Here is a 23,221-nt window from a genome sequence, read left to right on the forward strand (position 1 = left end):
CTGCTAAACTAGCTTGAAATAACACTAAGATGCTTACTAAAGTTTTAAGAAGTTTAGATGGAACCAAGTTACAGCGGAAAGTAATCAGATATTAACAGGAAATTAACACGTAGATTAATAGGAGTCTAGACAGAGGATAACATAACTGTTGGTGTATCAGCATTGTCATAGTCGGTACATGACATGTAAGAGTGCGGATTGATTCATAAATTGGTGATGTCAACACCAAGGGTAGTATCTGCATTAGATCGATACTAGAGTGATTAGGTGGATATTTGTATTTTCTCAAAATATGTTCTTGATTGTATTTGTTAATGTTTACATACTCAGGGAATAAGTCCCTTAACACAGGAGGACTTAGAGGGCAAAACCCACATAATAAAAAAAAGTAGTAGATAGTAGTTTTTGCTTTACTTTAGTTATTGTGAACTATTGATTATTTATTTTTTGCTCATACAACTGTAAAAACTAGTTTAAATATTGTTTTGGTATTGTCAAACAGTCATTAGCACTCTCCAATAAGAAATTAAAAAAATGACCAGTAATACATGTGAAGTGTACAGCAGCAACAGTATGTTTTGCCAGAGTTGAGTTTGGATACAGCCTTGTCCAGAGGCTACCTTGAGGACCTCCAGTGCTTGAAAGCAACCCATTATGCCTGGAACTTACAGATAAGCACAACATTTTACCATTAAACACCATTTAACAGAGTGGAGAGGGTGGAGAAAGACATAGCTGTACACAGGTAATGGCTTATGGAAAAGGAGCTTGACTTACCGACGCCTAGAACGCCTCCGTCAGAACAGTTGGTCACTGTCTCTGGGGGCGGAGGCACTGGGTACAAGCATCTGTAGCAAGGGCCTCCATCATAGTTGTAAATGGTCAACTATGCAAACACCATCAGACCAAAAAGTTTGGTAGGTAATTGATACAGCAAACTGACCTGCCTAATATCTTACCTGTCCCTCCATTCTCAGGGCACTCGCTGATACTAGAGGTTTACCACTGAGCACACAGGCATCATTGACAAGGTAACGAGTGGGGACATTGTCTGAACAATCGGCCACAATGTCATATATGGAGTGGGTAAAGTTAAAGTACATAAGCAGAACATTTCTATATTAAATGGAAAAAGTATTCAGTGTCTCTAAACCAGAATGAAATATTGTGAAAAAGGGATGTAGGCTGAGGATACTGTTGAATGAGCTGCAAGGCGTTCTCAGACGAAAGCTGGAGGTGGTAAGGGACACACTCCACACTTGAGTTTAACCTGTGAGGTTACATTCAAAAAGTAGAGCAACAACATTTACATATTTGAATTATGCAAGTTTGTACAGCAGAAAGTAAAATACCCCTTGTGATGTCACCACAGAAGAGCTTTGATGTTGGTGTTTTCCATTTGTTATTAGACTTGGCGCTACTTGTTCCCCTTTGCTCGTGAACACAATACAACACACCTGGTCTGCCAGAAAATAAGAAGGAGCAGGCGGATCAGTGTTGCCAATTTAGCGAATAATATGACGCCTTTAGATACTCTTTCAAAACAGCGCCCAGCGGCAAATCTAGCAAAGACACGTTTGGAAAATTACATGAAAGCTCACATGCCTTTTCTGAACAAGCACCATGTGCTGCTGTGAGGCCCTCCCCCATCTAAAAGGTACCCAGAGGCAGCTCAGTTTTGTTTGTGGTATTTAAAAAAAACACCAAAAAAACACAGACAGTAATAAAAGTCTCAATCAAAAACTGCTAGCAGTGATTATTTCCTTGATAAAAACATAGTAAAGTAACTTCTGAAAAAATTCTGAAAAAGAAATACGAGACAGTCTTTTGAACGGCTCTTGGAAAAGAACAGCTCTCTTCAGAGAGCCATAAATCCCATATCTACCAGAATTCAGTACTTGTGTCTTCATCTAGGCTGTTCAGTACAATATGGTTAAAATGATAGTAATAATCCATTTATCCATTTTCTACCGCTTGTCCCTATCGGGGTCACGGGGCTGCTGGAGCCTATCTCAACTCTTTCGGGCGTAAGGCGGGGTACACCCTGTACAAGTCGCCACCTCATCGCAGGATAGTAATAATGTGCTGCATTTAAACTTTGTGAAGGAACTTACCTGCTACACACTATGAAATCTCCCTGTGCATACAGTATTACCATCATGTCAAAGTTAAGGGCAAGAACACATCGTATTCAACAAAATTCATTCTTAGGAGTGGTAATAGATGAAAATATATCATGGAAGCCTCATATAAGTTACTTGAGGACAAAGGTTGCTAAATGTGTTGGAATGATGAGAAGATCATGTCATTTATTGAACACCAATGCTCTGCTGTTATTGTACCATTCATTTATTATGTCGTATTTAAATTATTGTGTTGAAGTCTGGGGAAATTGTTATAAATCCCATCTACAGCCTTTAGTCACTCTGCAGAAAAAGGCCATTAGGATTGTGTCCAATGTTCACTACAGACATCATTCAAATCCACTATTCGTGGAGTTAAAGCAACTTAAACTGCACGATGTAATCAAATTTAAAACTGCTCAAATTATGTTTAGGGCATCCCAAAACTCTCTACCATCCAATATACAGAACCTATTCCAGGATAGAGATGCTCACCATAGGTACAGTCTAAGAGGAAACAACAAATTATATTTGCCTAAATTTAGAACAACTTTAAAGTCAATGTGCATTTCAGTGCGTGGAGTCAGTCTGTGGAACAACTTAGGGGAAGAGTTAAAAACGTGTTCTAACATGATTCAATTTAAAAGACTGTTTAAAAAAGAAGTACTGAAGAAGTACGAGGAGGAAAGAGAGTGATGCCCTCAGCACAGAGCGATGGGAGAGAGGTGTATGGTCAGAGAGTGTTTGGGCCTGTGTGTGTGTGTGTGTGTGAGTGTGTGTGTGTGTTTTGTCTTGTCTTGTCTTGTCTCAAAGTAACAGTGGTACTATTGTATTGTTAGTGTACAGGAGCTTTTCTTGTTTTTGTTTGTATAGTATTGTTCTTGTATTATATTGTTTATGTTAAATGTGGAATGAGTGAGAGGGGTTGGGATATTATAAGCATCTGCTTCATCCAACCCCTTTTCAAGCCTTGCATAAATGTCTCTGCCAAAATGTAAAAAAAAAAAAAAAATGTTTTGTTGTACTGTGCAGGTTTGAAATAAATACTTCAATTCAATTCTAATTCTATTTCTTTTAAGTTGTACTGTTATCAGCAGTTAAATTCTTTTTATACTTTTTTCACAGTTAAAAATGTTACATTTTCCTGTCAAGTACCAGGCAGTAACATTTCCTCTCCACTTCCATGTTACACAAAACTGTACTATCAATAAAGCTTTTACTAAGGTGGCAGTTTAAGCCTTGAACTAATGCTTAGTTAAAATTCTAAATATACTTTTTGGGGGGGAAATCACTTACGAATCCCAGCATCCAGAACTGTTGTTTGACTTTAGATGTTCCAGTTTGTTTCCTAGTGGTAAAATGGCCCCCTCATGTGGCTATTTTGTGTGCATACTAACTCCACAAGTGGGGGCCAAGAGGCAGCAAAATAAGTTGTGTTTGAAATCACATGTTTTCACAACATTTACATAGGCTGGAGTCAAATACACACTTAAATATAGCTTGTGGTGAGACTGGAAAGCGCCGGCATACATTGCACAGTAACCATTACTGTCACAAAAACATTTCAATACACCTAATTAAGGGATGTTTACTAATAATAAAACCAGCATTTCTTATTTGACACCAGTTTGAACAGTTATGTTGATGATGAATACTATTTGACCCGCACATATGTGTGACTGTGTTATGTGACTTTGAGCGGTGCGGACGTCACCTTCTAACTGCATTGGCAGCAGACAGAGCTTTAGCTTGACCCTGGTTCTCCTCCCCATGCAGCACTTGTCTATGCAGGTTGCTGAGCTCCACCTCATCATAGTCCAGCAGGCCCAGGCGCCCTGGTGACAATTATGAAAATGAGTGCCAGATTTCAACAATCAATAAACAAAAACCTATCCACTTCCAAACGACTTTAATAAGATGAAATGTAAAAATACTACAACAAGTAGACTGCCTGTCATTAAAATAGTCCATCAAAAACTTGTTTTATATAAAAATGTTGACAATGAAAAAATTCAAATGGAGTTTAACTTTTTAGAACCACATTTTATTTTATGTTTAAGAATGCATGGGAATAACAAAAAATGTACCTCTTAATCAAGAATCAATCATGTCCTTTACTTTTAGTAACTCAAATATAAAGAAAACTATCACTGATAGCAGTTATAATGTCGGAATATCAGAATAATTGGAATTTACACAGATTTCCCCACAGATTGCCATTATATATGTGGCGGTGGGGGCGTGGTCCATGTGACATCATTAAAATTTTGATTGGGAATGATGTATATATTTTCTTTAAAAAGGCTAAACAACTGTTTTATGTACAGTATGCCAAAAAACATCTGTGCTATCCATCCATTCATTTTCTACCGCTTTTCCCTTTCGGGGTCGCTGGAGCCTATCCCAGCTGCACTCGGGCGGAAAGCGGGGTACACCCTGGACAAGTCGCCACCTCATCGCAGTGTCAACACAGATAGTTATATATATTTAAAAACAAATCTGTGTTATTAGAAATAACACGTTTTCTTATATTATATTGTTATTCTATATTGTTCAATTGTTGGGGCAGAATGTTGGAATTTAGTTTGCCAAATATACATAACACACATACATATATAACAGTCTTTTGAATTAGAGATGAAAATAACTACTTGAGGTGATTTTTGATATTCTCCACAATGAAGTCACTGTATAACGAAGCACATTAAGGAAGTACATTGTATACACATGAAGTGCACATACATGTATGAATCACGTTAAATTAATAATACAGTTTGGAATAAACTGAAAAAAGCAATACAGTTATGCAGGATGAAAGTTGGCTGTAATGCCGCTAGCTTAATGCTAGCATACAATGGACCAGCTTACTGACAGGCTAACCAAAATTAGCAGAGCCAATCGCAGGGTACATACAGTACATAGAAAAACAATTATTCACACTCACATTTATACCTATAGACAATTTACAGTCTGCAGTAGGGTTGTACGGTATACCGGTACTAATAAAGTACCACGATATCAATTGATTGAAATCGGTACCATACTGCCTTTGAAAAGTACCGGTACCGTTCTTTCATCTGCGGTGATGACTACAGAGCCGAGGCGTATGATGTTGAGTGTGTCAAAACGCCCACACAAAGTGCATACAAGCAATAACATCTTGGAGAGGAAGAATGGCAAAAAACGACAATTCTACTGGTTAATAAAAAGTGTGCTTGAAGCGCAATATGGAGCTATATGGGCTTCAAAACTAACGGTAAAGGTGACGCTTTAAACAAGGAAGCAAGTGTTGCTTTAAAACACGCTTCGCCAAATGTGGCGATTAGTATTACCATATTTGCTTCAAACTTAAAGGCCTACTGAAATGAAATATTTTTATTTAAACGGGGATAGCAGATCCATTCTATGTGTCATACTTGATCATTTCGCGATATTGCCATATTTTTGCTGAAAGGATTTAGTAGAGAACATTGACGATAAAGTTCGCAACTTTTGGTCGCTGATAAAAAAAAGCCTTGCCTGTACCGGAAGTAGCGTGACGTCCCAGGTTGAAAGGCTCCTCACATTTCCCCATTGTTTTCAATGCAGCGAGAGCGATTCGGACCGATAAAGTGACGATACCCCATTAATTTGAGCGAGGATGAAAGATTTGTGGATGAGGAACGTGAGAGTGAAGGACTAGAGTGCAATGCAGGACGTATCTTTTTTCGCTCTGACCGTAATTTAGGTACAAGGGTTGATTGGATTTCACACTTTCTCCTTTTTCTATTGTGGATCACGGATTTGTATTTTAAACCACCTCGGATACTATATCCTCTTGAAAATGAGAGTCGAGAACGCCAAATGGACATTCACAGTGACTTTTATCTCCACGACAATACATCGGCGAAGCTCTTTAGCTACGGAGCTAACGTGATAGCATCGGGCTTAAATGCAGATAGAAACAAAAGAAATAAACCCCTGACTGGAAGGATAGACAGAAAATCAACAATACTATTAAACCATGGACATGTAACTACACGGTTAATGCTTTACAGGCTGGCGAAGCTTAACAATGCTGTTGCTAACGACGCCATTGAAGCTAACTTAGCAACGGGACCTCACAGAGCTGTGCTAAAAATATTAGCTATCCACCTACGCCAGCCAGCCCTCATCTGCTCATCAACACCCGTGGTCACCTACGTTCCAGCGATCGACGGCGCGACGAAGGACTTCACCCGATCATAGATGCGGTCGGCGGCCCGGAGACGGAGGAAGTCAAGGTGAGGTCGGCGGCTAGCGCGTCTGCTATCCATCTCAAAGTCCTCCTGGTTGTGTTGCTGTAGTCCACCGCTAATACACCGATCCCACCTACAACTTTCTTCTTAGCAGTCTTCATTGTTCATTAAACAAATTGCAAAAGATTCACCAACACAGATGTCCAGAATACTGTGGAATTTTGAGATGAAAACAGAGCTTTTTGTATTGGATTCAATGGGGTCCGAATACTTCCGTTTCAACGATTGACGTCACGCGCATACGTCATCATACATAGACGCTTTCAACCGGAAGTTTCGCGGGAAATTTAAAATTGCACTTTATGAGTTAACCCGGCCGTATTGGCATGTGTTGCAATGTTAAGATTTCATCATTGATATATAAACTATCAGACTGCGTGGTCGGTAGTAGTGGGTTACAGTAAGCCTTTAAGTAAACATGTAAATAGTGAACCTTCAGATCTGGAGTTATAAATAGTGACAGGTAATAATGTAGTTATTACACCTGTCCTGCTGTTTGGCACCGGTGCAGACTGTCGTCAAGAAGCACAGGGCAGACGTTCCCTTCAGGGTCGATGTTTTCGTCGGGGGTAATCCTTCACTTTACAATGAGTCTACTAAACAGCGCTTTCCGGTCAGAATTCGAGGCCGCCGATTTGTGACATTCTGGTAGCTTTATTAGTTTTGCAGGACACAACCGGACACGTTCATGCGCTACCTCTCCATGTCTTTACTCGCCACACAAATATTAGCGGAGTTAGGACCGCCCATCTAATGTCAACAAGTGCAAGTAAAATGACTGAATTTGGTAAAAAAAAAATGCTACAATTTGTGTTTTATCTTTAACAAATGTGTGTTTTACCAGCTACATGGCTTATCTGTGTACATTTATTCATAGTTTTGTTTTTAGTACTTAGTAATTATTGTATTTTTCTTAAAGCACAGACCAGGATTGGCAACCATAAATCATAAATCATTTAATGTAATGTTAATAAAGCCTTTTTACTATATTCTAATCTAATTCTTGATTATGGAAAATTGTGCTTTGAGTGCAACAAGAAAAACAACGTGTTTAATGCCCTTTCATTTAAATTTTAACCTTCTAAAATTGTTTTTTGAGTGCAATAGGAAACATATGTTTATCATATTGTAAGATTCTCTGTTAAAATAAAGCCAAAATGTAAATTTTTTCGTAGTTCCCTTTATTTGGAAAAGTATCGATATACATTGTGGTACCGGTACCAAATTATTGGTATCGGGACAACCCTAGTCTCCAGTTAACCAAACATGCATATTTTTGGAATGTGGGAGGAAACCGCAGTACCCAGAGAAAACCCCACACGCATGGGAGAACATGCACACTTCACACAAACAGAGATGTCCAAACAGAGGTTAGACGATGCACACGGCGTAAAGTTTGACATTATTGTCAGTAGTAAAGTCAAAATGAGGGTAGTTTACCCAGGCTTGAACATGAAATGCCTTAATTAAATTGAAATACCTTTCTATTTTTCTCATAACTTTTGTCTAGCGTCAACTCCCTTCAGGTGCGTAGTCAGCTGTGGCACTGCTGACAGGCGGGTTGGATGCACTTTTTTGTTTTGTTTTTTGGTTGTTGTTTTTTTCTAAATCAAAAAGCATTGACGTACATTTTTATGATATTTGAGACGTACTTGAAACTTATTATACTTATGATACTATATATATATAATAGACCAGCGAGTCTCACACTGTGGCACGGGCTCCATCTTGTGGTACGCCAAAGTTGAGCTGGTTGATTATGGCAAAAATAATAACCCCGATCAATTACACGATTATTCATTAATTTGTAAAATATTTATTGTACCACCAAAACTCAACTTTAAATAAAGTTTAAAAACAACTGATATCAATTAATAACGAATAAACCACAAAAAGGTAAAATAATAATAATAGCAATAACAATCACTTTAAATAACAATAGCAATATAAAAAACAAGCAAATTATATAAGCGAGCATGAAAAAAATATTTCAAATGGGAAGGAATGGATTTGTACACTCTTAAGAAAAATATTTTTTTAAGGTTTTAAACCATTCATCATCACCAAGGCGTTAGTGCTCGCTACAACCTCATTTAATTTGACTCACACAGATTTAGAGAAGGAAAGATTGGAAACACATCGTGTCTTTACATTTGAAGCGGTCCACAAATTAAACATTAATTCATAAGAGACAAAATTGGACTTTATTCGTGCATCACAAAGTAACGTATTTGATTGACATAACGAGTGCTGTGCTGCTGTGATCGTGACACTAATGAGAAAAATGATACGTTTGTTTGCAGTTGATTTCCTGCTATACATATTAGTCTTATCTACAATTCATATCTGCAGTGGTTTTTGTGTGAAGTTCATATTTTGTCTCACTATTTAGCAATAGATGTCCCAATTGTTCAGCATTATTTGCCAGCGAAATCAAGATTTAGTATGCTGTTGAGCCTACGAGAGATTTATTAATGTAGTTTATTAATATTATGAAGGATATTTTCTTGATGCTAACACAAATCATCAAAGACGCTATAATGTGGTCATCCGTGTCGAATAAAGGGCTTGGCTTTCTTGCAGAACAACAACAAAGTTAGTTTCTGTTATGAAAATCGATAATGAAAATACAGTGAATTGGACCAACAATCACAATATTTATTACTAGGACATGACTTTAGTTTATTTGCACAACCAGGTCTTCGTAGTAATATTTAGGTATAGCAACCACAAAAGAACAAACATCAATGCAATATAATGTCCTTTCTTTACATTTAGTTCTGTTTTAACACTACTAATTTAGTAGAGTAGTAGTAGTAGTAGAAGTATAGTAAACTCAATTAAATCACAGAAAGTTTCTCAAACAAATCAATTGTTCAAACAAACAATTTACAAAGTGATCGTTCCCGACACAAGCATGGTCTGATTGTATACCACAGGATGATGAAAGTGATATTTTTAAGAAACATTTCCTTCTAAGCACTTTCGTTTTTTCCCTAACTTTATTACCTTTATGAAGGACTTATTTCAGGACTCTATGAATGCTTTCCTATCTCTCTATTTGAACAATTGGAACACCCTAGAACAGAACAGCAATACGGCATTGTCTGCTCAAACTCTACACTCACTCTCACTTGTTTTACTGCTACGCTCAAGCTGCTTGACCATCATGTCAATTAAGACTCGAAGAAGAAAAATGGATGTGACTTTATTCGACATAGATGCTGACCACATTATAGCGTCATTGGTGATATTTGTTAGTGTCAAGAAATTATCCATAATAGTATAAATAAACTAGCTGAATAAATATCTTGTAGGCTCAACAGCATATACGATATCTTGATATTGCTAGCAAAGCTTCATACTGAACAACAAGGACATATACAGCTAAATATTGACACAAAATATACTTCACATCAGAGAAACGACTGCAGACATGAAGTGTAGATGAGACTAATATTTGTAGCAGGAAATCAACTTCAAAGAAACATAATTAGCGTCACGATCACAGCAGCACAGCACTCGTTATGTCAATCAAATACGTAACTTACCGATGCGCAAATAAGTCCAACTTTGTTTTTCACGAATTAATGCCTAATTTGTGGACCCTTCAGATGTAAAGACATGATGTGCCTCCAATCTTTTCTTCTGTAAATAAAGTAAGTGTCAAGTGAAGTGAGGAAGCAGTAACCTCTTGGTGATGATAAATGGTTTAAATCTTTAAAATAAAAAATATTTTTCTTAAGAGTGTAAAAATCCACTCCATCCCATTTGAAATATTTTTTTCATTATCGCTTTTATATTTGCCTCTAAACCAGGGGTCTCAAACTCAATTTACCTGGGGGCCACTGGATGCAGAAACTGGGCCGCAAGAAAAGATTTCTTAAAAAAAATCTAACATGCACTTTTTAATGAATTCACCTTCTTTGAATGGCTTTCCTGCCCTAGCAACAATCTCACTCACCATGTAGCTAGCTTTGACTTCTGCATCGCTCTTTTCGCTTGCTTTCTTGAAGAAATCTTGTTGCCTCAGTAGACTGCATTTCAAATTTACAACCCAGTTCACTCTCTCATCTCCCTGGTATTTTGCATACTCCTCAGCATGTTTAGTAGTATAATGACGTTTCAAATGGTATTCCTTGTGCACCGCAACTTTCTCTGTGCAAATAACACACGTCGGGGTGCCCCTGTGCTCAACAAAGAAATATTGCATCTCCTACTTTTCCTGGAATTGTCTTTGCTCATCACTAACCTTTCTCTTCACTGCAGGCTTTGAAAAATACATGTTTGGGATTGTGGAATATATTTGTATTTAGCCAACGCACAGAGAATAATGTTATTTCCGCAATGTGTGTCGTTCCGCTTTTCCTCCCTACAGCAACACAGCGGTCGGCGGAAAGTACCGGGATCGGGAGCGCAAAAAAGTGACGGCTCCCGGAGTGTTATCCGGCGTCATATAAAAATATATGTAGTGTTCATTGTGTGAGGCGATGCAAATTAATCAATACAAAAAACAAATAACGGTTTGAATTGGTCCCGGTTATCAAGGACTTTATTAATGACGGACAGGTGTCGCGGTGTGACTGCAGCCAGGCACGTAAGAAAACCCTCGTCTCCATGGCAACTTTTCTGTCGCTTTCACTAACGCAGGGGTATTTTGGACCCAAAATAACAAAAAATCGTCTGTCTGAAGCCAACGGGAGGGGGAGGGCTCGCTGTGGAGTTTACAGTTACGGTAGCACAATTAGCCCCGAACGGGAGAGAGAGAGACTGCCGAAACTCGGTACCCCTCCCGTAAATCTCCCGGGGCAACTATTCACCCGACTTTCACCCGTAAAGCAATGTTGAGAGCATGACGGGATGGCGTGCCGGTCCAGTCACATGTTGTATGCAGCCTCTGCAGACACACACAAGTTACTGCAAGGCATACTTGGTCAACATCCATACAGGTCACACTGAAGGTAACTGTATAAACAACTTTATCACTGTTACAAATATGCGCCACACTGTGAACCCACACCAAACAAGAATGACAAACACATTTCGGGAGAACATCCGCACTGTAACACAACTTAAACACAACAGAACAAATACCCAGAATCCTTTGCAGCCCTAACTCTTCCGGACTATGGAAATTTGGGGGCGGGGGGTTGGGGGATAACGGGGGTGTATATTCTAGCCCGGAAGAGTTAGGGCTGCAAAGGATTCTGGGTATTTGTTCTGTTGTGTTTATGTTGTGTTACGGTGCGGATGTTCTCCCGAAATGTGTTTGTCATTCAATGTTTATCAATCAATGTTTATTTATATAGCCCTAAATCACAAGTGTCTCAAAGGGCTGTACAAGCCACAACGACATCCTCGGTGTCGAGTGGGTCTGACATAATATTGTGAAAGTCCAACACATCAGCGAAAGTCCAGTCCATGGTGGGGCCAGCGGGAACCATCCCGAGCGGAGACGGGTCAGCAGCGTAGAGATGTCCCCATCTGATGGACAGGCTAGCGGTCCACCCCGGAGCAGAGTAGAAAAGAAAAGAAAAGAAACGGCAGATCAACTGGTCTAAAAAGGGAGTCTATTTAAAGGCTAGAGTATACAAATGAGTTTTAAGATGAGACTTAAATGCTTCTACTGAGGTAGCATCTCTAACTTTTACCGGGAGGGCATTCCATAGTATTGGAGCCCGAATAGAAAACGCTCTATAGCCCGCAGACTTTTTTTGGGCTCTGGGAATCACTAATAAGCCGGAGTTCTTTGAACGCAGATTTCTTGCCGGGACATATGGTACAATACAATCGTCAAGATAGGCAGGAGCTTGACCGTGTAGTATTTTATACGTAAGTAGTAAAACCTTAAAGTCGCATCTTAGGTGCACAGGAAGCCAGTGCAAGTGAGCCAGTATAGGCGTAATATGATCAAACTTTCTTGTTTTTGTCAAAAGTCTAGCAGCCGCATTTTGTACCATCTGTAATCTTTTAATGCTAGACATAGGGAGGCCCGAAAATAATACGTTACAGTAATCGAGACGAGATGTAACGAACGCATGGATAATGATCTCAGCATCGCTTGTGGACAAAATGGAACGAATTTTAGCGATATTACGGAGATGAAAGAAGGCCGTTTTAGTAACACTCTTAATGTGTGACTCAAACGAGAGAGTTGGGTCGAAGATAATACCCAGATTCTTTACCGAGTCGCCTTGTTTAATTGTTTGGTTGTCAAATGTTAAGGTGGTATTATTAAATAGATGTTGGTGTTGAGCAGGACCGATAATCAGCATTTCCGTTTTCTTAGCGTTGAGTTGCAAAAAGTTAGCGGACATCCATTGTTTAATTTCATTAAGACACGCCTCCAGCTGACTACAATCCGACGTGTTGGTCAGCTTTAGGGGCATGTAGAGTTGGGTGTCATCAGCATAACAGTGAAAGCTAACACCGTATTTGCGTATAATGTCACCTAGCGGCAGCATGTAAATACTAAAGAGTGCAGGGCCAAGAACTGAACCCTGAGGAACTCCGCACGTTACCTTAACATAGTCCGAGGTCACATTGTTATGGGAGACACACTGCATCCTGTCAGTAAGATAAGAGTTAAACCAAGACAAGGCTAAGTCTGACATCCCAATACGCGTTTTGATACGCTCTAATAAAATATTATGATCAACAGTATCGAAAGCGGCGCTAAGATCAAGAAGCAGCAACATAGATGACGCATCAGAATCCATCGTTAGCAATAGATCATTAGTCATTTTTGCGAGGGCTGTCTCCGTAGAGTGATTTGCCCTGAAACCGGATTGAAAAGGTTCACAGAGATTGTTAGACGCTAAGTGTTCATTTAGCTGCTGTGCGACAATTTTTTCGAGAATTTTCGAGATAAACGGTAGGTGGGACACCGGCCGGTAGTTCACCATGAGGTCAGGATCGAGGTTAGGTCTTTTGAGTAGAGGATGAATAACCGCTTTTTTGAATGCTAGAGGAACAGTACCAGAGGAAAGTGATAGGTTTATAATATTTAACACTGATGGACCTAATAAAACAAAAAGCTCCTTGATAAGTTTCCCAGGAATTGGGTCAAGTAAACATGTTGTTTGTTTTGTCCCATTTACACATTTTAACAATTCCTCCAATGTTATTTCATCAAAGAGAGAGAAACTATTTTGGAGGGCAATGTCCGTCGTATATACCGTCGTATTTGTGTTAATAGAACCCAGTTGTAGCTGAGATGCATTGTCTTTAATCTCTTTTCTAATGACTTCAATTTTCTTATTAAAGAAATTCATAAAGTCATCTGCTGAGTGGGTGGAGCTACTGGGAGGAGTCCCTTGTTGGGTTAGCGATGCTACTGTACTAAACAAAAATTTAGGATCATTTTTGTTGAGGTGGATGAGATTTGAGTAATATTTAGCTTTAGCTGAGGTAAGCATGCGTTTATAAGTTATTAAACTATCACTCCATGCTTGATGGAAAACCTCAAGTTTAGTCGCACGCCATTTGCGTTCCAGCTTTCTACATGATAATTTCTGGGCTTTAGTTTCTTCTGTAAACCATGGGGTACGCCTTTTAGGGGCCCTTTTTAGCTTTAGCGGTGCTACAATATCAATGGTGTCGCGCAGGGCGTCGTTAAAGTTGTTAGTGAGGTTATCAATAGAGCCCACATAATTTGGGAATGGTGCCATTACTGAAGGCAGTAGGTCAGTAAGAGTCGTCGTTGTGGCAGTATTAATGTTGCGGCTGCTATAGTAGTTATTATTATTATTATTAGTTTGTTGACAATGAGTCAGAACTTCGAATTTTATAAGGTAATGATCGGACATTACTTTAGTGTACGGGAGTATCGTAACTTTAGAGGTGGTGACACCCCTGACAAGCACTAGATCTATCGTATTACCGTTGCGATGCGTGGGTTCATTTATTATTTGTGTAAGACCACAGCTATCAATTATAGTCTGGAGCGCCACGCATGGAGGGTCCGATGGGGTATTCATATGGATGTTAAAGTCTCCCATTATGATTATATTGTCGGCGTGCGTCACTAGATCAGCAACGAACTCTGAAAATTCATTGATAAAGTCCGAATAGGGCCCAGGGGGGCGGTAGATGACAGCCAGGTGGAGAGGCAGCGGTGTGACAAACCTCACAGTAAGCACCTCAAACGAGTTATATTTATTATTTAGGTCCGAGGTAAGGCTAAAGTTTTTGTTGTATATTAGTGCAACACCCCCACCCCTTTTAATGGGGCGGGCAATATGCGTTCCCGCATAGCCAGGAGGAGACGCCTCACCCAGCGCAAAAAATTCGTCTGGTTTGAGCCAGGTCTCGGCTAGACCAACGACATCAAGATTGTTGTCTCTGATGACTTCATTAACTAATAACGTTTTGGAAGACAATGACCTTATGTTTAAAAAGCCCATATTATAGGTAGTGGGCTGTTTTGAGGAGTTTTTGTTGAAAGTATCCGTAGTAGCAATATTAATAATGTTACGTTTATTATGCATAGTGCACTTTAAATAATTTCGACCATATCTAGGAATTGATATGACAGGAATTTTTAGATTGTTTGCCACCTCAGTAAAATGTATGTCCACCTCTGACGCAGAAAAAACATTATGTGAGTTGTATATTATTCTAGAAGAATTGCTATGTGTGCAGGGATTATCCAGCCTGGCGCTGGCTAGTTCTAGCTTAACAGACTCCTTATTAGCGCTTCTTTGTGGATTAGCATTTAGCTTTTTCGTTAGCCCCGCTAACAACAAAGCATTTAGCTTTGTTGTTAGCCCCGCCCGACACCCCCGCTTCTGCTTCCGAGCGCATCGCTTACGTATCTTTCGCTGACGGTCTCCGCTGGTAGTCGACGCCGCTGCTTCAAAGGCCACTGCTGGATGTAGCTCGCGAAGAATTCCCAAGCTAGCGAGCAGGTCCATCGTACACGCATCTATCAGCCCAAAATGGCCCGATCTCTCCACATCCAGAATCGTAAGTCGGTCGTAAGTGATCACGGAGTGAACACGCTGTGAGCCAGCCATGAAATTGACTGAATTGAGGGGTATTTTTGCCAAATCGGTCTACACTTCCAGGAGCGCTCGCACGAAGCCGCTGCTCTGAAGCGCAGCCATCTTGGAAAAGATTCTTGTTTGGTGTGGGTTCACAGTGTGGCGCATATTTGTAGCAATGTTAAATTGTTTATACGGCCACCCTCAGTGTGACCTGTATGGCTGTTGACCAAGTATGTCTTGCAGTCACTTACGTGTGTCTGCAGAAGCCTCATACAACATGTGACTGGGCCGGGACGCTGTTTGTATGGTGAGAAAGCTGACGCGACGACAGGTTGTAGAGGACACCAAAGGCAGTGCCATCACGGCACTCCCTTAATTATATTGTCTGGGAGAAAATGGGGAGAATGGTAGCCCCGGGAGACTTATGGGAGGGGCACTGAAATTCGGGAGTCTCCCGGGAAAACCTGGAGGGTTGGGAAGTATGCTCGCGGGCCGCACTAACATTAAACTTTCATATTAAGGTGGGGGCCGCAAAATAACGCCTCGCGGGCCGCGTGTCTGAGACCCCTGTCTAAAGCTTTCAAAATAAGCCTGTATCTGCACTGATTCAAGTTAAAAAAGGTAGCCTAATGGGGCTTAGACCATCACCTGAAACCCGGAAGTGCCCGGATGTGCCTCGAGGTCACATGATTGCAACCCACCTATAAGTGCTTTAAAGGCCTACTGAAACCCACTACTACCGACCACACAGTCTGATAGTTTATACATCAATGATGAAATCTTAACATTGCAACACATGCCAATACGGCCGGGTTAACTTATAAAGTGCAATTTTAAATTTCCCGCTAAACTTCCGGTTGAAAACGTCTATGTATGATGACGTATGCGCGTGACGTCAATCGTTGAAACGGAAGTATTCGGACACCATTGAATCCAATACAAAAAGCTCTGTTTTCATCTCAAAATTCCACAGTACTCTGGACATCTGTGTTGGTGAATCTTTTGCCATTTGTTTAATGAACAATGAAGACTGCAAAGAAGAAAGTTGTAGGTGGGATCGGTCTATTAGCGGCTGGCTGCAGCAACACAACCAGGAGGACTTTGAGGTGGATAGCAGACGCGCTATCCGACGCTAGCCGCCGACCGCATCGGTGATCGGTTGAAGTCCTTCGTCGCACCGTCGATCGCTGGAACGCAGGTGAGCACGGGTGTTGATGAGCAGATGAGGGCTGGCTGGCGTAGGTGGATAGCTAATGTTTTTAGCATAGCTCTGTGAGGTCCCGTTGCTAAGTTAGCTTCAATGGCGTAGTTAGCAACAGCATTGTTAAGCTTCGCCAGGCTGGAAAGCATTAACCGTGTATTTACAGGTCCATGGTTTAATAGTATTGTTGATTTTCTGTCTGTCCTTCCAGTCAGGGGCTTATTTATTTTGTTTCTATATGCAGTTAAGCCGATGCTATCACGTTAGCTCCGTAGCTAAAGTGTTTCGACGATGTATTGTCGTGGAGATAAAAGTCACTGTGAATGTCCATTTCGCCTTCTCGACTCTCATTTTCAAGAGGATATAGTATCCGAGGTGGTTTAAAATACAAATCCGTGATCCACAATAGAAAAAGGAGAGAGTGTGGAATCCAATGAGCCAGCTTGTACCTAAGTTACGGTCAGAGCGAAAAAAGATATGTCCTGCACTGCACTCTAGTCCTTCACTCTCACGTTCCTCATCCACAAATCTTTCATCCTGGCTCAAATTAATGGGGTAATCGTCACTTTCTCGGTCTGAATCGCTCTCGCTGCTGGTGTAAACAATGGGGAAATGTGACGAGCCTTTCAACCTGTGACGTCACGCTACTTCCGGTACAGGCAAGGCTTTTTTTATCAGCGACCAAAAGTTGCGAACTTTATCGTCGATGTGCTCTACTAAATCCTTTCAGCAAAAATATGGCAATATCGCGAAATGATCAAGTATGACACATAGAATGGATCTGCTATCCCCGTTTAAATTAAAAAAAATTATTTCAGTAGGCCTTTAAGTATATTGTGCTTATGTAAGATACCTTTATTTTGTTAGCCCAGTCAGACCGGTCGCGGCACACCGCACCATAATTGTAAAGGTGGGAAGTGTGTTGTGCTGTTTTTCTCAACTTGAGTAAAGATGCGACTCACTTGAGGCGGTTTAAAAAAAATAAAGAGAGAGCCTCTCAAGTTGCGACCAAAGTCTTGTTTGTACAAAGATACCCCACAAAAGTTCCTGAACTGTGTTCAACCAATTAGCGTTCGACAGCACAGCCCGCAACCGAAAAGGTTCCTGGTAGCTTGGAAAAGTCCCACCTGAACTCCAAAAGGTTCTTATAAGAACTAAATCTACCCAGGTAGTTTTTGGTGGAAACACAGGGGGAACAGTGGGGAAGTTCATGTGGTGGAAATTATTATTTATTTGGTTATACTGAGAGGCATCTGCTCACTACTTGCAACTCTTAGTCGGATAGGCACCAATATTTTTCACTACAAACGATCTTGTTCTTATGTTTAATACAGAGTATAATAATGCATTTGATTATTATACTGCCTTGGGAGTAATGAAAGTGTTAAAAGTTACGCGATTGAGTTACCTACCTATACCTGCTGCTGCTAGATACTGAGCCAGAGGACAGCCAAGTCCTCCACAACCAACAACCAGCACCGAGGTCTTGGATAGGTTCAGCTGTCCTATAAAGAATCACAATTCACTGTGTTGTGTCATACAGTACATCCAAGTGTGTACAGTGTAGCAGAAGAATTCTTACCTTGTACTCCCAGCTCAGGCAGGAGGAGCTGTCTACTGTAACGCATGATGTCTTCATTGGGAAGAGCTGCTTTGGCTTTAAGTGGAGGAAGAGATGTTACTCCATCATGTAGCACTGGATCCAAGCAGCCATTCTTCTAAAACAACAAGTATAAAAGAATACGTATATTAATTTCATAAATTAAAAGAGGTTTGCGAAAAGGGTGGAGTGCCATCTCCGGGTTGGGGAGGAGATCTTGCCCCAAGTGGAGGAGTTCAAGTACCTCGGAGTCTTGTTCACGAGTGAGGGAAGAGTGGATCGTGAGATCGACAGGCGGATCGGTGAGGCGTCTTCAGTAATGCGGACACTGTATCAATCCGTTGTGGTAAAGAAGGAGCTGAGCCGGAAGGCAAAGCTCTCGATTTACCGGTCGATCTACGTTCCCATCTTCATCTAAGGTCATGAGCTTTGGGTCATGACCGAAAGGACAAGATCACGGGTACAAGCGGCCGAAATGAGTTTCCTCCGCCGGGTGGCGGGGCTCTCCCTTAGAGATAGGGTGAGAAGCTCTGTCATCCGGGAGGAGCTCAAAGTAAAGCCGCTGCTCCTCCACATCGAGAGGAGCCAGATGAGGTGGTTCGGGCATCTGGTCAGGATGCCACCCGAACGCCTCCCTAGGGAGGTGTTTCGGGCACGTCCGACCGGTAGGAGGCCACGGGGAAGATCCAGGAAACGTTGGGAAGACTATCTCTCCCGGCTGGCCTGGGAACGCCTCGGGATCCCTCGGGAGGAGCTGGACGAAGTGGCTGGGGAGAGGGAAGTCTGGGCTTCCCTGCTTAGGCTGCTGCCCCCGCGACCCGACCTCGGATAAGCGGAAGAAGATGGATGGATAGAAAAGAGGTTTGTCATGAAAAATCATCATAGCTATAATACATGTTATGTAGCAAGTACCCCCTGGTGTGCCTCAAAGTATACCCCAGGGCTCAAATTTAACCGCGGCAACCACGGCAAGTGCCGCCACCGCCCTCGTCATTTGCCGTAATGCCCAAAAAATTTACCAACATTTGCGGCAAGAACATGCCGTGACCGCCCTTGACTTTTTACTTGTTAATGGACGACGGATGTAACAGCAAACGGTATAATGATAATTTGCGATAAAGTTCCCGACGGTTAGCAATACCGTTTAATTTTTTAATTACCGAAAAACCGTCATTTATTAATGCATTTTCGGCAACACGAAGTCAGGCGCATGCGCACTAGCGGTGTTTGGCTTGATAATCATGGCGGACAAACGACACCGACTTTGCTGCAGAGATTTTCCCTCGGAGTAAACAGAGCCAAACGCTTGGTTTAACGTTGTTTTCCTTCGCTTTCTGGCGTGCGTTTAAGAGTGCATTTCTGTGTTTAGATGGAGACAAGTGTGGACAAAATTGGAGACAGACACACTTGTCCCCACGCTAAAAGTATACAGCGAAGGAGAAAACTATTTGATGTTTTGCAGCAGGCGATGTGTCGTGAACGTTGTCACAACGTGTTTTATAAAGTCTTTACTTTATTTACTGTGATGTTCACTCCTTTATTTACTGCAAACTGTATCAGTGTTCAAAATAATATCAATATTGGCTAAAAAGTTTTGTCATCTCATGGAATTGAACGCAGGCTGTGAAGATTTTTTTATTCGATGTGAGAGGTGTCACTCCTCTTTATTTTTATTTTTGGCCAAACTGTTGTACTGAACCACAAGGGAGGCGTTGGAGAAGAACAAAGCTTGTTTATTAGACTTCATCTTCATCAGCCAAACTGCATTGTGTTTTATTTTGATATCAAAAAGTAAACACCAGGGTTTATTTCACATTGTGTTTTTTTCATGTCACAAAGGTATTACTTTAAAAACCATTTGACACGTCATGTTGTTAATGTTTTATTGTGTATAGTTAAATTCCTATACAACATATTTCGGCTCAAACCCTTAATGGATCTGTCCTGATACAGCATCTACATGTACATATAAATGTACATAACTTAAAAAAATTGAATAAAATCGCTATCAAAATGTAAAAATAGAGATAAAGGCATCATAGAATGACAAAAACCTGACAAGTTGATGTTATTAAAGAATAAAAAAAACTAATATTTGTCTATAAATATATGGATAGCGTTTATCTATAGTCTTTTCATTAGACATGATGGTATTACGTTCACACCCCAACACTGCTTTACCTAACAATCAGTAATCATGATTTCAATAATGATAACAATAATCTTAATCATTACTTTGGCCATAACTGGCAGCCCTAGATCTCATACATGAACACTATTTTTATTTATTATTTATTATATATATATACTGCCTCGAAAGAAAATATTTTCCTAAAATATGAGCCCTCCTTTAAGGCAACACTTGCCTTGACCTTAAAAAGTTGAAATTCGAGGCCTGATACCCATATGAGAAAAAGTGTTACATAGCATGTCATGTATTAGTTTCTGCAAATATTTGACTCCATAGCTAATATGCCAACCAGCAGGAAAACATATTAGTGATTGTGAATGTGTACTATTATGACATACAGTCAAATAGGACAATAATAGCGCGTTTACATTAAGCTGCCTTAATATTCAACAAAACAATAACATACACCACCTTTTCGAATACGTCCAGTTTACTCCTCAGAGTTGCAATCTCTTTTTCTTTCTCTTTTAGCTGTGCCCTCAAGAAGCGCATTTCCTGCGTCATTGCTGCTGAAACACGAATAACTACACCGAGACGACAGACGTTGCAGTGTGACAGGAACAAGTTGAACAGCACACTTCCGGTTTGGTCACGTGGAGATGAAACCACGTGACACAGCGTGTTTGTTGTAGTTGTTTTTTGTTTATTATTTTTTTGCATTCGAACCTGGGCTGTGTTCCAAATAGCAAACTTCCACACTTTCACTTTTAGACATTTTTTAGTGCATAGGTGTGTTCACAGAAGTACAGCAAAATAGAAATGTCGCGCACCGCCAGCACTCAACAATGTAGAAGAGGAGGGTGAGACGCCTCAAGAATGCGTAAAGCTGTCCGCCATCTTGCGGCAGCTATTTGTCAACACTTAAGCAGAAATAGCTACTACTCTATGCCGTATAACTTATGTAAATTAATAGTTTTCATATTTTTGAAATTAACTAAATCATGCTTAACTTAACTTAATGTAAATGGTCCAGACTGTTTGAGAGTCATCAGTTATTTAAACAAATAAATTCCTCTCCAATATTGCTACTACGAGCGTAGTACATCGATAACTATACATTAATGCGTACTGCAATTCTTAACAGCCATGAAAAAGAGCAATTTATTAATAAAACAAATCATTGTACCATGGGTAAAACGGAATCCATCCTGTTTTGGGTCCCACATAAAAGTGGGTGACATTGTTATCACCAGGAAAGATGAGGTCACCAACCTAGGTTCCATTCTAGAGGCTAATCTTTCCTGTGATAAAATTGCAACCAAGGTAATCAAAAAGGTCAACCAACGAACGACATTTCTCTACAGCAGTGGTTCTTAACCTTGTTGGAGGTACCGAACCCCACCAGTTTCATATGCGCATTCATCGAACCCTTCTTTAGTGAACATTTTTATTTTTTTCAAATTCAAGAAAAAGTCATGTTTTTTCACCGGTGCACAAAATGAACCGTGCATGAACATCACTTTATTCAAAGAACAAAACCAACACTGTGCATGAACTCACAACAAATTACACACCTTACACACATTACCATGAATTGATTAACGTGGACCCCGACTTAAACAAGTTGAAAAACTTATTCGGGTGTTACCATTTAGTGGTCAATTGTACGGAATATGTACTGTACTGTGTAAACTGTACTGTTTCATATAATGTATTCTCTTCCTTTGCAATATAGTAAAAGTTTCAATCAATCAATCAAAAAACCTGCAAATCAGATGGAAAATTAAAGGGAACATTGTTTGGAGGTATCCATAATACGCTGTTAGGTAGAAGTTTTTATTTACACGATAATTCGGATGTGTCTTTACCTCTGTGGCGGAGGCTCCGCCGAACCCCTAAAGCCGACTCACCGAACCCCTAGGGTTCGATCGAACCCAGGTTAAGAACCACTGCTCTACAGAATCTCCTCTCTGCTCAACAAAAGCACCATGAGGATTCTAGCGGGAACTCTCATTCAACCCTTTTTCTATTACGCATGCACCCCCTGGTACCCTAGCACCTCCAAAACCCTCAAATCTAAACTCCAAACATCCCAGAACAAGCTAGTCAGATTACTTTTAGACCTCCACCCCAGATCACATCTCACTCCTACCCACTTCTCCAAAGGGTGGATGACAGAGTAAAAGAACTTGCACTGAGACTAGTCTATAAAATCCGCTACACCTCCCTGATACCGAAGTACATGTCAAACTACTTCCTTAATGTAAATGACCGCCATAACCACAACACCAGCGGGGGCTCCACTAACCACGTTAAACCCAGATTCCGATCTAACAAAGGTCTTAACTCATTCTCTTTTTATGCCACATCAATGTGGAATGTGCTCCCAACAGGTGTAAAAGAAAGGGCATCTCTATCCTCCTTCAAAACTGCAATAAAACATCACCTCCAGGCAACTTCAACCCTAAACTAACCCCCTCCCTTCCACATCCTACCTCCCCGGATTGTAAATAATCAAAAGTAAATAATCAAATGTATTTCTAATGTATATACTTGTTCTCATGCTTTCTGAACTCACTATGTTCTCTGCTCGCTGTACATATCCTACCAAGTCAGACCTACACTGTTTCAATACCCATTTCTCTGATGATGCAATTGTTGATGACTGAAGTGCTGTTATCAACCAAACCCTCCTCATCCCACCCCCCGGATTGTAAATATAGTAAATAATTCAATGTATATACTCTGATGATGATAGTATATATTTGTACCATGAATTGATTTACGTGGATCCCGACCTAAACAAGTTGAAAAACGTATTCGGGTGTTACCATTTAGTGGTCAATTGTACGGAATATGCACTGAACTGTGCAATCTACTAATAAAAGTTTCAATCAATCAA

At 40.5% G+C, this 23,221-nt stretch overlaps 1 protein-coding gene across 3 annotated transcripts in view; it reads right to left on the bottom strand.

The window, feature by feature from the left end:
- Nucleotides 1–20,967, bottom strand: part of mocs3 (molybdenum cofactor synthesis 3) — a 28,633-nt gene extending 7,666 nt beyond the window's left edge. The window contains exons 1-8 of one of the 3 annotated variants that reach the window (XM_062041861.1): nt 20,791–20,967; nt 18,171–18,303; nt 18,001–18,093; nt 3,838–3,958; nt 1,196–1,270; nt 960–1,077; nt 778–886; nt 602–664 (exon numbers count right to left, since the gene is read on the bottom strand). In XM_062041861.1, the coding sequence (XP_061897845.1) occupies nt 602–664; nt 778–886; nt 960–1,077; nt 1,196–1,270; nt 3,838–3,958; nt 18,001–18,093; nt 18,171–18,303; nt 20,791–20,883 (805 nt within the window). In that variant the 5' untranslated portion in view covers nt 20,884–20,967. Of the gene's footprint in view, nt 1–601; nt 665–777; nt 887–959; nt 1,078–1,195; nt 1,271–3,837; nt 3,959–18,000; nt 18,094–18,170; nt 18,307–18,432; nt 18,589–20,790 lie in introns of those variants that run through there. The other 2 variants (XM_062041860.1, XM_062041862.1) reach the window with 2 other exon arrangements.
- Between the last annotated feature and the right edge of the window lie 2,254 nt (nt 20,968–23,221).

This window comes from Entelurus aequoreus, linkage group LG03, assembly GCF_033978785.1.
Source record: "Entelurus aequoreus isolate RoL-2023_Sb linkage group LG03, RoL_Eaeq_v1.1, whole genome shotgun sequence".
NCBI classification, from domain to species: Eukaryota; Metazoa; Chordata; class Actinopteri; order Syngnathiformes; family Syngnathidae; genus Entelurus; species Entelurus aequoreus.